Here is a 17,862-nt window from a genome sequence, read left to right as displayed (position 1 = left end):
AGCAGATGATATATCCTGTTATATTTTATTAAAACCCAGTTTGAATGAAAAAAAAATAGCATTGGATACAGCCCCTGCCATAAGGCACTCTGACATAAAAGTAATGAATCTCAGCATTTTAAATGAGAGCTTTTGGAACAAAAAGAAAACCATTGGCTTTGGTGGAGTTTTTTGGAAGATACATCTGCTATGTTATCTTTTGTCATTAGAGTCACATTATTAACAGGGAACCACACTGAGAAACTTATTATCTGCACCTTTTTAATAAGCAATGAAACAGAAGGGTAGATTCTTCTCTTGATGTATATTCATAGCTTCAGTTAAAAGAAACTAACAATTAGCCATAGAAATTACACTTACGGGTAGGTTATACTACCATAAAGAATCTCCTAGTGTCCATTTACTTGTCTCCTGCAAAGCTCTTCATTTGCTCTTATAGGTCCAAATACAAAGCCCATTGATATTAAGAGAGAGATTAGCCCTGACTTCAGTGGGGTTTGGATCAGGACTATACTGATCAGATTCCTTTAAAAAGGGTCTGCCTGCATTGGCATTTAAGTACAGATTCTCCTCTATGTACTAAAGTAAATGCTAAAGTTACTGTCCACCTAAGAATTAAATGAATAAAACATTCATTATTAGAAAAAAAATAGGCTTTTTCTCTATTGATATGAAGGACTTGTACAAAAGGTCAAGACAAGCTTCTTTTTTGTGTTCAGGATCCAAAAGTGGTGCTAGAGTGTCAGGGCCGGCGCTTCCATTAGGCGACCCTAGGCGGTCACCTAGGGCGCCAGGATTCGGGGGCGGCATTTTGTGCACTCCCCACGGGGCGCACAGGAGCTTCCGGTTCCGCTCCCATGGCGCTGCCGAAGAAAGACTTTCTGCTGACATGCCGCGGAAAACAGCGGCAGGCAATTGAGCAGCTCAATGACTGCCGCTGTCGCCTGCGGCATTTCGGCGGAGGGTCCTTCTTCGGCGGCGCGATGGAAGTGGAACTGGAAGCTCCCGCGTGCCCCGTAGGGAGCGCAAAAAATGCCGCCCCCCCCGAATTCTGCCTAGGGCGCCAGAAACCCTGGCACCGCTCCTGTATAGAGTCATCAAATAATGTTGAATGAGCGTGCAAAGGGGAATATAACATATTACAAAATGATGGGAGTTGGGAAGTAACTTCCCTATGAACAGGTTATTCTATAATCATGCACCTCAAGGATTTTAGCACCTCCACCTGAAGCACCTGGCACTGGACAATCTCAGAAACAGGGTACTAGATTAGGGGGACCACTGGTCTGACATGGTATATGAGCATGTCTGCAGATAGAAGTTTTATTATAACATTACAGTAAAAGGCCTGGATTGTTTAATTTCAATTAGATTTTTGTCAGAGTAAGGATTGCAAAGTTGGACCCATAATTTGCATCGAAATAAATCTGACAGTTAATATTTGTTTGTTTTTTTCTTTTGTTCAAGATCTTGGAAATTTTGAAACCAAAACAAGAAGCACCGTCTCAGTCAGAGAAGGACAAGGAGTGGTTTTGCTTTGTGGTCCTCCACCACACTATGGAGGTATTATATGACGTTCTGAACTGTGCAGTTGATGTTGATTTATACAGATACTGTCATGTCCAGCAAAAGGTAGCCAGCAGCTCACAAGGTGATGGACAGTAGAATACTGTGAGATGGACTGAACAAATTGGTCATTTTTGTTTCAGAGCATTGCATTCCTAAAAAGAGAATGAAATGGCAAATATATTTACTATCTTACTATAAAATCATCAGATATGAGTAAGTATTCTTCAGATTCAAACCACTAAAGCTGTGCTCTTAAATGGGTTTCTTACAATGTGTGGATTTTCAGCTTTAAGACCCCTAAATTGGACTACTTGTGGCAATATAGTTAAGCAAGTGCATAAGTGTTTGCAGGATTGTGGCCTAAATATATACTTGGGCGAGTACTAGAACTGTGTAAACCTTCCTGTATTAACTAAGCACCACTGAAAATCTTCACTCAGATATCAAACCTCAGACTCAAACAGATAAATATGGACAACTTTTACCCCTATTATTTTTCATTTTTATGTTCCTCTACATTTCGAATTTCAGCCTGAAGTACAAGTTCCAAAAACATCTGGAAAAGTGTTATCAATACAATGCAGTGTGTTAATCAAAAGAGTGATTAAAATTGTTTTTTTTAACAGAGAGTAAGATCTTCCAATAACAGTGGAACAGAAATGTACATAGTGTACTTTAGAATATTGTGTGGTAGCATCTTAAGAAAGAGATTTGCCTAAAATGTACAAAGTATATTATAAAGATTTCATTGTATTTCCAGATCCACCAGAAGCAAAAATGAATGGAAGTCCTGTTTCATGAGATTGTCAGTCCAATTTCAAAGATCAAAGAAATTCAGATAGATGATAGTTCTTTTTTATAAGGTCATAAAAGATCCCAATTTTTCTTTATTATTATTATTCATATTGCAACCCCATGCAGAATCAAGGCTCCATTGTACTAGCCACTGTATACACATGATGTAAATATGATCCCTTTGCTAAAGAACTAAGTACATGCAGATTGGTTATTCATTACCTGGTAATGACTGTTTGGGTTAGAGCAAATATTCCCTCATCAGTATTCAACACCTCTTCATCAATAGAAAGAAAGTGGGAACTCTAAAAATAGGGATAAAATTAATGGATATACTACTCCATATCACTAATTTTGACCACATGCACTATGACAGCTTGAGAGCCATGTGAAACATTTGTTGAGAAACTAAACACACTTTCTGAGACTGAAGAGCTTCTGTGAAAAACGCTTCGTGTCAGTGAGTATTTAGTTGAAGTTAGGCATGGCAGTGTTTTCAGTTAAGTGTTTAGCTTTCAAGCCAGGTTGTTTGGATATCAACACACGAATGAAGGCACACGACATTTCTTCAAGCTTCTTGATTGGCTGACCTCTATTCTGTATGTTTTAAAGGATCAACAGAAGCTATTTTCTCTTGTTTCCTCAAGCTTCTCTGAGCGGAAGCAAGAAGATATGCTGGACAGGGAGCAGATATGAGGTTTACTAAAGCCACTAGCTAGGGATGCTTGGTCACGAGTGATACTCTCCAAAAAGACAACCTTAGCTGGGGAATGGGGAAAATCAGGAGAAGGGTCTATTGGATGGCCTACTAAAGCGCAAGAAAATAGGATATTGTTGCACTGATATTTTGGTTTAAGTAGACAGGAGTGATGTACTGCACACTCCTATACAATTTCCATTCAGTAATGCTAGAGTTTGTAGTGCTAACTTGTAATGCTAAAATTATTTCAGAGGGTAAAAGAGATGGGGAAACCAGGAAAGTTGAAAATATTTTGTATCCCTCTATGAAGTGAATCCACAGGCAACACTACCTCACTTCATCCCATGTCAATTCCTCCATTTTCTATGTGTAGTAACTGAATAGTAGCCTGCAGTAAGAACACCATTAAATATTAAAATCACTTTATGTGGTATAAGAGGCCTCCATTTGTCCTTGTGGTCCCCATTATTTTGATTTCATAATTTATACATACAATCTGACATGGAAACTCACTTTATTCTCTGAGACATCTCTGATTCTCTACTGAGGCAAAACCCAGCTTACTTGTATGTGTGTGTTATGCTGTGACTGTTTGTGTACAGTACATAACACACAGTAAAACTTTGACTAAACATCATAAAGAACGAGGGATGAGTCTTCTGGGGAATTGCTTGAGAACATAAGAACATAAGAATGGCCATACTGGGTCAGACCAAAGGTCCATCCAGCCCAGTATCCTGTCTTCCGACAGTGACCAATGCCAGGTGTTCCAGAGGGAATAAACCTAACAGGTAATGATCAAGTGATCTCTCTCCTGCCATCCATCTCCACCCTCTGACAAACAGTGGCTAGGGACACCATTCCTTACCCACCCTGGCTAATAGCCATTAATGGATTTAACCTCCATGAATTTATCTAGTTCTCTTTTAAACGTTGTTATAGTCCCAGCCTTCACAACCTCCTCAGGCAAGGAGTTCCACAGGCTGACTGTGCACTGTGTGAAGAAGGACTTCCTTTTATTTGTTTTAAACCTGCTGCCCATTAGTTTCATGAAGAATTAAAAATAGCACAATGGCCAAATCAGTTTTTCAAACTGAAAGCAGCAGCTACTCTTCGGTCATTTATTTTTTCTGTCTTCCAGGGGAGGTGGCCACACATACTTAGGAGCTTAAAATAGTTTACTGCGTGCTGGCACTGAATTCTCTCTCTCTCAGCAATATTTTCTCAATTCTTATTAAAGAAACAGAGTTATAAGACAAATTCTCAAGAGGAGAAGATAAATAGCAATCTGTAAAGGGAAAGCAGTATATCAGAGGGGGAAAGAAGTCCATCAAATCAGTTTAAGCCCAGAAAATCTTATAGATAGATGAAATGTCAGTTCATGTAATGTTTACAGCACTATGAAAAAGGTATATAATCTGGGAGATTAACTGAAACCCAGTCCTTATAGGCAGAGAAAGCTCCAAAGGGAGTCCCTGAGATGGATCAATGGGACAGATAGGACAATTAACCATCCTTAGACTAGCAGGCTCCTTTAGACTCAAAGTAAAAACATTATACTGACATAAAGCCGGGGAAGATGTTCATAATGGAAACAAATAGTTAAAGGTGAGTTGATCCCAGATTAATTGAACTGACAGAAGGACAGTCATGAACAACCCCCTTCCATAGTCTTTTATTGGTTGGAAATGTGAGCTGCTGATGAAAGGGCACGAAAACAAAAAACATTATTTGGCATAACAAGCTTTCAGAGAATGGAAATTGAGTTCCTCTCCTTCTGTGAGCCATTGACACTGTATCTGTTCCAAAATTATATGCCATGGAGATGAGGAATAAGGTGTGAGGTACAGTATGAATTGTATTCTATTCTAGGGTGCTAAGGCAGTGAAACATTTCTATTACTGTGGAAAAAGTATTTTGATTGAAGCTCTCTCCCCCAGGGGCAGCTCTAAGCATTTTGCCGCCCCAAGCATGGCAGGCAGGCTGCCTTCGGCGGCTTCCCTGCTGAGGGTCCGCTGGTCCCATGTCTTCGGCGGACCTCCCGCAAGTGCCAGCAGAGCCTGGAGCCACCCCTGCTCTCCCCTGACATTGAACACTTGAAAGAGAAAGGCCTAGTAGCTGTATGCATGGTTCCCACTGAATTCAATGGAAGTTCTGTGTGAGTAAGGCAGGCAGGATTTGGCTCTTAAAACGAGATTGGAAGGAAACTAGTTAGCTATCAAATAGTTTGCTATTTGGACAGTACACCGTGCCAGAGAAAAGTTGCAAATGTGTTGAATTTCCTTGTTTTATCCAAAAAGGGTAATCTGGATTAGAAGGAAGAGCAGAATCATTACAGGATAGACATTCTTGTAATGTTCACTAGAGAGAAGAGAGAGAGAGGTCAAATTAAATTGATCTTTGTTTCTTTAAACAGAACTTTAGTTTCTACAGGCTGTACTCTCTGCATTTACTACTGAAGACAACATGTTCTGTCCATTTGTTGCAATCTAAGACTAGCCTCAGAACTAATGATGAGGTGGTTATTTTTATTTATCTGGATGACAGTAGTACCTAGAAGCCCTAGTCATGCACCAGGACCCCATTGTGCTAGGCACTGTACAAACGCAGAACAAGGGTCCCTACCCCAAGATTGCCTAAATTTGCCACTGATGATCCTTTTTAGGCCTAACATTGTTCCCACAAATATTACAGTGAATAACATCCGGGCTTTACACTGTGTTACTTTGCCACAACTCTCATTCCTGATATGGTTAGTTCACTCAAACAAATTCATCATTAGATTTCAACTAATAATTTTGTTTAATATTGTGAAATGAACAAATGAATCATGTAGCTGTGAAGGACCCTTGTAATAAAACTTAGCACCACTTAACATAGACTGTTTGAATAGTATTATGCTATCAAGAGGCTTTGAAATCAAACTGTAATCTTATTCCTCAAATTATTTGTAGAGGATTGAGATAAGGAATAGTTATGTTCTCTATTCCATACTGTCGAACTCTAAGATGCATACTGTAGAGTGTGCAAGCTCCATGCATGACATCCCATTGATGCCAATGGGATTTCCACATGCAAAGCATAAAATAAGGACCCACCATATTATTTATTATATTATTATTACTGGCAGCTGAATGTAATATGCATCCCTAGTGTTCTACATATTACAGAGAAAAAACTGCCTTGAGGAATTCACAGTCTTGTTCAATGTGAGACAACGTACAAAATAATATGGGAACTTTCAAGCCCAAGACAGTGTAGAAGAACTGAAACTAAATATACGCATAGGAAATGCTGATAGTGAATACTGAAGAAGATCTTTCTATACTATTTTAAGTACAGATAATCCTGAGAGCAGAAATTCTTTCCCATCTCCCCCACCCTACTGCTAGAAGATTGGAATGCAAAAGCAAGAGGAGGGGAATAGAGGATAAGGTTCCAGTTGGGATCTTAGGTCCTCATGTTCATCAGATCCAAAAATAAAAACATGAAATAATGGAGGGGGAAAAAAATAATCAGACTCCTAGGGATGGATCCAGCCCCTGAGAGAAGAGACGATTCTTCCCACCTCTGACAGCAGTAATGAAGTGGGGGTTGGGGAACAAAAGCTCTGCTTGGGCCTCACATCTCACCCCACTGCTAGAGCTGTGAAGGTTTACAGCAGCTGAGGATCTGCCCTTCTGTTTTATAAATGTTTTGAAACTAGCCTTACCACTAGACCCACATTTGCTAAGAGAAAAAGAACAGAGCAATGGACGCTAGTTCATTGTCCATTCTGAATTTGTAGTTCAGAGTTTGCCACAAAGGTGCTCTTCTTTTAATGCACTTTAAACGTTATTGAAAGCACAATTTTAAAATAAACTGATTTCCCCAAAGTGTAAATACTATCATGTATGAAGTAAAACAAAATTGTCAGTTATGCCTCTAAGATTATTCATCCCCCAACCCAAGATATAATGGTTATCTTCCATTTCCCCAGCAGTGCAAGGAGAAATTGACACCATCTCAAACAAAGAGGTCAATTATATATTGGGTAGGAAGGTTGTCATGTAGAAAGGAGATAAAGATCTCCAGCAAGAAAGCAAGAGATCCTGAACACCTTGATGGAGTTTAAATAATTTGGCCAAAGTTTTCAGTAATAGCCTTAAGCTATCTCAAATTGTGCATGTTAAAACTGCCAGTCACTAGCCAGGCCTGAAATTTTCAGCCTTAATCTGTCCCTTTACTCATATTAATAGATAAAGACAGTAAGTTTTAGAGCAAAATGAATGTTACAAGCAAGAATATCCTGACTCTTCAAGGCTTTTTGGTAGCCCTAGTCAAAGAAGAAATTATAAGGAAAGGCTTTTTCTGTCAACTTCAAAGTAAGCAAAATAATGCACAGCTGATTTCATCTAGGTTTAAAATAAATAACACAGCTCATAAATAACTCTTCTACCACAATACCCAAACCATCTTGCTTCTTTCTGCTTCTACTTCCATGTGGATTTATAAACCCAGCCCCACGCCCCAAATAGAATCAGCAGCTTATTACTAATTATGCTCATCAACACTCTGCAAGGTGCAGCTGCTAAACTACCTGGACTGGTTAACAAGGTTCAGGAGGTCTGATTGTCATGGGAGGTGTTTTAAATCTCTCTCTGCCACAGTCTCTGGGAGAAGTCTCAGCCACATCAGTTATTAACTGGTAATTCTGTGCAATTTTAAAAAGTAGAACAAAAGAAAAAAGAAAATAGCAAATCTGAGGATGTTGTCCCTTTCTCTCTCCCCTCCAGTTGCATACTTAGAAGTTGTGACTTAAAAACTTCCACTGAATTCAGTGGGACCCATGCATACAGCCACTGGCTTTTTCTCTTTTAAGAAGGTGTATTCATGTATGGATAATATGTAACAGAAGTAAATAAAAAAGCTGTTAATTAATTCAAATGAATGCACCAGACAACAGGGATATTAGTTTGTTGGAGCTGATCATTAAGGAAGTTGGATTCTTTTGTTGTTGAACTGGAACCAAAGACCCATTGTCACACTCCTTTACCAGTATGTGAAACCTGAGACCCTGCTCCTTCAAACTATTACACGAGAGTTTAACTTTAAGCATCTGAGTAGTCCTATAGATCACAGAGGAACTACTCATAGGCTCACAGTTAGGCATATGCATAAGTGTTTGCAGGATTGGAATCTAATCCCTGGCTGTATGTAAGTACATGTTTAGCTTTCCTGCTATGATTTCAGTGGGACTACTCATGGGCATAGAGTTAAGCACTTATGTGTTTTTCATATTAGAGCACTAGTGGAGGCAGACTTTGCTTCATGTGTATTTGGATACCAGGGCTGACATCCACAAAAAGGCTTAGAAACCACTTGAGTAGGGTGATTAAATCCTGGGTCTCCCTCCTCTTAGATGAGTGCCCTAACCACCAGGCTAGAGAGTCATTCTCAGACACTCTCTTTCTGGCCCTATGACTATTTTGGTATTTAATCCAAAGTAGAAAGCTACAATAGGAAATAGTTCTCCATCAGAATATCCCACAGCCTGGTGGGTCAGGCACATTCCTACAAGGTAGCATATCCCTTATTCAAATTCTTTCTCCTGCTCAGTCATAGGGAAGAATAGAACCCAACTCACTTACCTTCCAAATGAGTACTCTAATCACTGCGCTATAAGGGAGAGGGCACCACAATCATTTGTGTTTCTTGCAAAAATGCTTCTGGCACCTGATTCTTGGCAAAGGTTCTCAGTTGTGGAGCCCAAGGAGTGATAGGTCTCTAAATCCCAGAATGAGGCAGGGTTTACGACATACCCTTTTCATCAGCAACTACTATTGGCTTGCTTAAGCAGGGAGCCATCTAACATGATGGCTTTTGAAGATCCCATTCTTAGGCACCTATCTCTCCCCATACATTTTATAGTGACCCAGGCCACCTAACTCAGGCTTTGTGGATGCCAATGATTTTATAAGCACCAGAAAGTTAGCTGTTGTGATGCTCAGCATCTCAGTGCCTAAATCCCTTTGTGGATATGGGCTTAGGGCCTTTTTCCCTATGATGGGACCCCTGCACTGACATGGATCCCCTTTGAAGTGACTGGAGTTCTGTGAAGTTGAAAGGATCTGCTCACACAAAGTCAATTGCAGGATCCGGGCCATTGCCACTGAAACACTGGAATCATTTTCTAGTATTTGGTGCCCAAGAACATTGCTTTGGGCAAAGACCAACCAGCAGTAACCGCTTATAGGAGTTGTCATTTAGTGCTTATTATGTAGTGGTTGAATATGCTCAAAATATTTTAATCAGACTGGAACAATTACACTTTGCAATTATCTGAGAGGCTGACACCTCAGTGTTCATTAAAAATGTGAGGAGAAAATGACATTAATATATTCCCGTTTTGCTGTGGATTTTTTGCTAAGCAAATCCTAAAAGTTTCACACGTCTCTGAATTTGATTTTCAATCATTATTTGCAGGCACACATAGCCAGGGGATACTCTCCAGGTGTAAAATTGCCATAAAGTTAGCAGAATATTTTTTTTATGACCTGAGGGTAAATCACACTCTGTTCCTACAGTATCCTGGGAATGAATCCAGCTGGTATTGTAGATGATTTTGCTTCAAAAGTTTGCGGAAAACCCCATAAATGTGATTGGGACCAAGGTTCTGCTTGCCTGACACATGTGTGATGTGCCACGGAGCAGGATTCGCTCCTATTTAGCCCCATCCAGCAATATATTACACACTGGGTATCTGATGGAGCCTATGCATAGCCCATAAACTTCAGTGTAATCAGCTATACTAGGATTTGGGCCAAAATGGAAAGAATGTCATCTGCTAATAACATGATTCTTCATTCTTTTCAATATCTAAAGCATATTCTGGAGGGTGTGTTTTTCTTTTCAGAACAGCACAAGATCTTTCTAAAGATATTTTATTAGTTTAAAGTATAAACGAATGATGTAACTTTGCCTAGTTTTTAATCCATTGTGGGTTAGATGTGGATCTATCTATCTATCTTTTATGTGGCCCTACCACATCTAGAAAAGACTAGGTAATTTTATGACTACTTATAATATATCTTGAAATAAATCGCATATTTCAGTGAATAAGCTTATCACCTGCAAGTGATTCTAAAAGGGCTACAATTCCCCGACTCACTCTGCCCACCATGTGTGAGACTGCATATTTTGCTAAATGTATTCATATTTCTAAAGCGTTAGACATTGGCTACTGTTGAAGAGAACAATTGAGTAAATTGAGTAGTAGTGAGATCAAGTATGGAAAATCCTCTACTCTTTAACTTCAGAAATTTTGTTTTATTTTTAATTTCATATAGAAGTAGTTACCCCAAAGGAAAAATCTCAAAGGTAGTGTTCTCTGAAGAGAAAAAAAAACACCCCAAAATCCTATCGCTGCTGATAGGTAAAATGTGTATCCCGACCAGCAACACTGTAGTCCTTACACAACAGTCTCCAGAATTCAATAATTCTTCTGAGCCTGTCACTAGTATGTTGATAGCAAGAGGTGATTCACATAACTGCATTTTTCACAGAGATCCAAATACAATAATGTGATACGGATGTGGGGAGATGCCTAGCAAAGTGTGTGGTAGCTGAGGCTGACTGGAGACTACTGAGAAGGAGAGAGAAAAAGCTGACCCTTCTTTGCTGATTCATGAGGCTCTGAGATCAGCCTTATGGAAAGCTCTATATAGCATGAAGCCAGTAGGATTTGATAGACATTTAATAGGATTCTGTAGAATGTTGCTTAAATGACATAGCATTTAGTAGGGAGTAAGATCCTTTTTATTGTTTTTTTTGTTTGTTTGTTTTTTTGTTGGTTTTTTTGTTGGTTTTTTTTAATACCACACTATTGATTTCTATAGTAGGAACATAATTCTCTATTGCATTCTATGGAATGGCTTATAACCTCTGAACAGGCACTGGTTTTGTATTTTATTAGAGAGAACAGTGTGACTCAATTACAGACCTCAAAGTCGCAATACTCCACCAAAAAAACTTCAGAAACAGACTCCAACGAGAAACTGCAGAATTGTAATTAATTTGAAAACTGGACACCATTAAATTAGTCTTGAATAAAGACTGGGAGTGGATGGGTCATTACACAAAATAAAAGCTATTTCCCCATGCTAATTTCCCCCCTACTGTTACTCACACCTTCTTGTCAAGTGTTGGAAATGGGCCATCCCGATTATCACTACAATTTTTTTTCTCCTGCTGATAATAGCCCACCTTAATTGATTACTCTTGTTATAGTTAGTATGGCAACATCCATTTTTTCATGTTCTCTGTGTATACATATCTTCCTACTGTATTTTCCACTGCATGCATCTGATGAAGTGGGTTTTAGCCCATGAAAGCTCATGCTCAAATAAATGTGTTAGTCTCTAAGGTGCCACAAGTACTCCTCATTCTTTTCACAATACTCTGTGCAACATGGTAGTCTGTGGCACCACACTGGGGCATTGGTTTAGTATTGCACCAGAAGAGAGAACCTCTGAGTCTGCTGAACTACCTACACCACTTTCTAGAGTACCCTAGGTTTGTCTTGAGATGTGGAGTGGTCTATAAATCCAGTGCAAACTAGGGCTGACTCTCAAAGGTGCAAGTGTATAAAAAAAGTTGAAGTGGGGGGAGAACAAAAGTTAAAATGCTTAAGTCCTGCAGCTGAAGTGAAGGGGATATGAACAGAATAGTAGAAAGATGTTGGAAGGTGTTATTAGTCCTTCTCACCTTTCCCCCAGAGGATGCATACTACACTTGTGAAATTTGATGAAATCACGGTCTCAGCTGACAGCTTGCAATACACATCTTTTCACATATCTACCTAAAATTTGGCTCTTTTCACTTAGAGCATTGACTGTTTAATTCAGATAGAACAAAATTAAAGACCTATGAGCCAGATATTTAACTGTTTATGTATACAAGCTCTAATGTTCACAAACAGGCACCTACGGGTGAGCAGAGCTATTAATTGCCTTTTGGGGGAGGGGGGGGAGTCACTGGCAATTCCAAAAAATCAGTGGAAAAATTTCATTTTGGGTCAACTTCATAAAACAGTTTTTTTGAAATTTCTATGAAATGAAAAGAAAAAAGGCATGGGTAGAGTGAAGCATTTTATTCAACCTGCAACATTACATTTCAGTTTCAATTTTGACTTTTATGTGGGCATTTTTAATTTTAGTAATAAAGGCAATTTCAAAACAAAGTGATTTTGAACCAAAAAACAAACAAAGATTTCGTTTCAAGAAAGCTCTTTGCCTTTTTGGATTATTTTAAACACAAAGCATATGAAAAAACTAACTTGAATTTTCAAAAATTTTGATGTTGCAAAATCTGCATTTTTCACCAAAAAAGGTTTTTGCTAAGAAATTTTGCCCAGCTTTACATCTGAGTTTAAACTTGAGTTTGCATCAGAGTAAGTACATGCACCAGCTGGCCATGCACACTTCTGAAAATCTGTCCCTACATATCTTTTTCAAGTATGACATTATTTTATGAATTGCCACCTATTCTAGGTTTATTGTACATCCAAATAGTGAAGTGTAATGTCTAGTAATAAAACAGGCTTTAGCTACTTAGGGAAAGTGTCCTTGGTCGGTCCCCAGAGATGTGCCATTTCTAATTACACTCATATAATGTTGTAGGGTGAGGATGTAAAACTCCAACAAACTACTGAAGTTTACAGACTTCTTATCACACCATACTGATGCCATAACTGAAAAACATAAATTATGTTTTCAAAAAGGGGGTTGATGATGGAGGGGGGGATATGTGAAAATGAAGCTGTTGGCAGAATGTGGTTAGCTTTTCTTAAATGTATAATTCATGAGCTAAGCTTTGGATTTACTGTGTTTTATTAAAAATAGAATTTCAGTACTACTCCTGCCACTTTTGGAACATGATAGAAAGAACTCTGCAGTCAGCAGCTGTCAAACTCCGGGCAGCAGAAATGAGCAGCTGTGTCAGAGGCAGACAGAAAACTTAGAAACAGAGGGGAAACAAGAGGAAAGGGGGTGAAAGAAAAGGGTTAGAAGAGAGGGAGGCAAGGAATTCAGTGCTGCTTGGGGACCACAGTGAAGTGAGACCTAGAAGTCACTCATATAGGGGTGAGAGCTACAAGAGATCAAGAGGTAGATGGTAGCAAAAGGCATGCATATCCTCCTATTCTTAAAATAAATTATAGAAAAAATAAACAACTCAAGTATGTCCATATGAGGCCTTCATTTCCTCCCTTCTTGGGAATCTGGTGATATACCCTTAAATCACCCTTTTTTTCCCCTCATGTTGCTTAAGACAGAAGATAAGGGGCCAATAGAATATTGGGATGAACATGGAACTTGATGGTCACTATTCAGTATGCTCCTCCGTTTGGGTATTCAGTAATCTGCTAAATAGAGTCAGTTAACTCCAAGTGTACCTGTGATAATTATAGCAAAACTCATGATTTTCTGTTACTGACCCAAAGGAAAGAGTTTTTAGATGCAGTAGTATTAAGGCCAATCTCTTATATGAGCTGCCCCTAGAAGGTGACATAAATGCACTTATTAGGTCTTGTTCGAGTCCATCAGTAAAGAGCAGCACTACACAAACAAGCAGTAGTTATACAATACTGGGTGTTGGTGTGATACCTCTCCCTAATTCTTTCTCTTTCTTTTTCCCTGGCAGAGGGGCTGGCACAGGGCACAAGCCCCATCTCTTTCCCTGGAGAGGACAAAATAAAAGTTGATAAAACTGGGTTCCTCTTCCTTTGCTTCATGGATGCCAGGGAGAGCTGCAGGCTTCTTCTTGTTCTCCTTTCTCATTTGTAGGAGAGTTCTGAACTTTAAGTTGCCCAACACAGTGATCATCACTTTGAGTGTTATCCCTATTCTAAAACCTAACACCAGCCAAAATTACCAGAACGCCAGTCTGTGCAGACAGTGTGTTAGCACAGCTGACAGCTGAACGCATCAGCAGCACCCAGGTATTTTTCTTAAATCCATATGTCAGCAACAGTAGGGAGAGAAGTTCATGGTCTCTGTCCTTATATTCAAAGCCCTTGATGAGATTCGCCATAACTGCTTGAGAAATCACCTCTCCCTCCATAATTGTGACCTCCCACAACATATACATACCACCAGTAGAATAAAACTGTCAAGAATAAAACTGTGTGGAAGATACGCAAATTTTACAAGATCTGCATCTATGAAACTCTCTCCTAGAGCAGATGGGAAGTGCCATGGAACTACCTTCCGAACTAGAAAACAAAACTCACACCAACTTACACTCCCAAATATAAATAAGCCATCCTACAAAAACTTATGCTAATATCAAACCATTTCTCCTACGGGGTGGAAAGAAACAGAAAGCAGGATTGTTATTGTTGTTTCTTTTCTCAAATATCTGAAAAGCTTTCAGACACTGTGGTAATGGGGCCACAAATACCTAGAAATAGCTTGCAAATGTCTCAATGAAGAGATTGGATTCAAATAGTCTACAAATATCTAGATGGATGGAAGGGAGAGAAACAAGCTTTTTCTACACACATATAAACACACTAAGCTTCCAGAATAAATATAAGGATATGTGGGAGCCAAAACGCCATGCAAAGAGCAATAGAACTGCCAGATATTTAGGACAGTATTATAAATGGAAATTACTTACTAAAATAGCTTTTTCATGGCATTTCAGCACTTTTGTTTCTTCTTCTTGTGGAAGCCAAGAAATAGATTGGCATTAGAAAATGAAAGTGAATGGTGCACAAAAGTTATCCAAAAGTTGGTGAATTTCTGAAAGGTTTGATTTATGTTTTAGGGCAAACAAATGCTTATTTTATCTGAGTTCATCCCAAATTTCTCCTGTAAGGATGACTGGATATTTCAAACTGGTTACATTTGGAATATAGTACATTGGAAAGGATGCGTGATGAATATTTGATGTTTTCCAGACCTTTCCTATGCTTGGATCTTCAATGATAACCCCTTGTATGTTCAGGAGGACAGCCGTCGATTTGTCTCCCAAGAGACAGGAAATCTATACATCGCCAAAGTAGAGCTATCTGACGTCGGCAATTACACCTGTGTTGTAACTAATGCTAAATCAGAACAAAGTGTTCGGGGCCCACCCACTCCACTCATCCTCCGTAGTGATGGTAAGTTCTTTTAACGTGACTATCTGGAAAAAAAATGCAAAACTTATTAAAATCATGTATTTGACTTTGATGTTAGCTATTCATTCTGAGGCAATAACAAATCCCTGTAGACAAACATGCAGATTCATACTTCTTATTTGGGTCCTGATCCAAAGGTTCCTTTTTACCTTTAGTGGACTTTGGATCTGGCCTTAGTTGGTAAAGTGAAGAAAGAGGTTCAGTTTGGGGTTAATTAATAAACACATCTACAACAAGACAAAACAATGCAACTGAAAGAAAGCAAAAAAATTCTAATTTTATTCTTCCCAGGAAGGCTTGTTTTGATTTGAATTTGACAAAGCTTTCTAAACGTAAATTCAAGTTATTGCTCATATATAAAATCCAGAGGTAGCTCAAAACTCAGTAAGTCATTGGAGTGAGAAAAAAACCAAACACCTTTTAGGCATCTCTCTAAATAAATGCTCACAATGGGGAATATATAGCTGGGAAATCTGTTAGCAGAATTTTTGGATGGGATTGTTTACCTAGATTGTAATCCCTCATACTGCTTTCAAAGTACTCTGATAAACTAACGAAATACAGCAGAAGGTTATGTTCCTAGAATAAATAAAAGGCAAACATGCATTATAGGGCCATACTTCTGCCATGAAGTTCTGATGGTATTTTAATTCAGAAGATAATGTTTTGTGTTGTCTGCGTAAATACCAGAGCCCCCCAAACAAATGTATAGCTTCATAGCTCATCAGTTAGTTATTTTATATAAAACATAGGTACAAACACCCGATGTTTTGCTCCTATTCTTCTTTGCCCCTTTCTACCAACATGCTCCCTTTATCCTACCCTCCTTTCTCTATCCATATTTTTTCCATATCTCTTCTGCTCCTTATCGTCTTCCCTCTTTCTTTACATTAGGGAGAGTAGGGGCCTGATCCAGAGCCTACTGAAATTCATGGGAGTATTTCCATTAACATCAATGGGGTTTGGATCAGACCCCAGGCCAGTGATCTCTGAAGCACTGTGCGACAGTGAAGAACAACACACATAATGTTAATGAAATTCTTGTTAAACATAAAAAAAAAAGCATTGGTTTATATGCAATATGGGATATGGGTGAAGACATTGGATCGATGGAAATATTTGAACAGATTGGTTAATCCCAGTGGAGTGAAGGGCCGCCCAGAGGGGGGGACAAGTGGGGCAATTTGCCCCAGGCCCCGGGCCCTGCAGGGGTCCCCACGAGAGTTTTTCGGGGGCCCTGGAGCGGGGTCCTTCACTCGCTCTAGGGGCCCCGGAAAACTCTCATGGGGCCGGGGCCCGCGGAGCTTCTTCCGCTCCAGGTTTTCAGTGGCGGGGGGTCCTTCTGCTCCGGGGAAGAAGGACCCCCCACCGCCGAATTACTGCCGAAGCGGGACCCGCCGCCAAAGTGCCGGGTCTTTGGCGGTAATTTGGCGGCGGGGGGGCCCTGCCGTGGGTCTTCAGCGCACTTCAGCGGCGGGTTCCGGAGTGGAAGGACCCCCCGTCGCCGAATTACCGCCGAAGCGGGGGCCTGCCCGCCGCCGAAGACCCCAGGCCCCCTGAATCCTCTGGGCAGCCCTGGTGCAGTGTACCCTATCTTTGTATGGTTAGGAAGTTCAGCTTTAAGCATATTGGGTAAAAATATAAGCCTACAATCACTGCACAGCTAAACACCCCCAAACTGATCCCATTCACAGTAAGCATTGCAGATGGTAAACTCTTAGTCAGATTTTCCAAAGTGCTCAGTACAGAAAATTGGGACCAGATTTCCCCAAACCTTCAGATCCTGTTTAGGTATCTAAATGAAATGGTCAGATTTTCAAAAGTGCTCAGTACCCAGCTGCTTTCATTGTTTTCATCTTCACCCACATCTCATACTGAACATTAACCATCTCACTTTTGATATTTGACAGCATTGTGGTTAACACTGTGTGTATTAGTAGTCATTGTTCTGAATGGGAGCTTCTGGGTGCTGAGGTTTTTTCAGATATCTTGACCCACAAGTGAAATTTACCAGTGCAAAACCTATACACTACTTAAGATCCACATAGACTCAAATAATTCCTGGGCCTCGTAGTGGCTGCTTGCATAGAGGTAAAATTCACTCAGAAACCCAATCCTACTCCCTCTGAAATTGTTCTTAAAATGCTGATTGATTCCCATGGGAACAGGATGAGGCTCTAATTTTAGAAATAACCACATCCTTTCTTTTACACTGAAATCCTGTTGTACTAGACAGGTCTGACACACAACTGGAGTGCTAGCTGTTTTGATGTTCAACAGGTGTGATGGGAGAGTATGAACCAAAGATTGAAGTACATTTTCCAGAAACAACATACGCAGCGAAGGGTTCATCTGTTAAACTGGAATGCTTTGCTCTTGGAAAGTAAGGAGTTTTGTTTTTGTTTTAATGTTTGCTATTCAACAGCGATATTCACAGTGAGTTGTGAATATCTTTAGACTGCTGGGTCATTTTTTGATTGGTTGTCATTCAAATGTCAAAAATACCTAGATAGGTCATTTAAAAAAAACAACCTTTATTCTGGTTTATTATTGTTTCTGTGTTAAATATTCACAATGATGCAAGCCAGCAAACAAACAAAAATCTGAAGCTGATGTAGTGGCCGGTTTGTTACAA

General features: G+C 39.6%; 1 protein-coding gene across 1 annotated transcript in view; it reads left to right on the top strand.

Moving 5' to 3' along the window:
• LOC120368610 (contactin-6-like) overlaps positions 1–17,862 on the top strand; it is a 216,040-nt gene that overhangs the window by 117,252 nt on the left and 80,926 nt on the right. Inside the window, exons 5-7 of the mRNA XM_039480826.1 lie at positions 1,468–1,563; positions 15,006–15,209; positions 17,508–17,610. Coding sequence (XP_039336760.1) covers positions 1,468–1,563; positions 15,006–15,209; positions 17,508–17,610 — 403 coding nt within the window. The remainder of the gene's footprint in view (positions 1–1,467; positions 1,564–15,005; positions 15,210–17,507; positions 17,611–17,862) is intronic.

This window comes from Mauremys reevesii, linkage group 7 (genome assembly GCF_016161935.1).
Source record: "Mauremys reevesii isolate NIE-2019 linkage group 7, ASM1616193v1, whole genome shotgun sequence".
NCBI classification, from domain to species: Eukaryota; Metazoa; Chordata; order Testudines; family Geoemydidae; genus Mauremys; species Mauremys reevesii.
The sequence above is the reverse complement of the archived record's forward strand: the minus strand, read 5'-3'. Positions and strand labels throughout refer to the sequence as shown.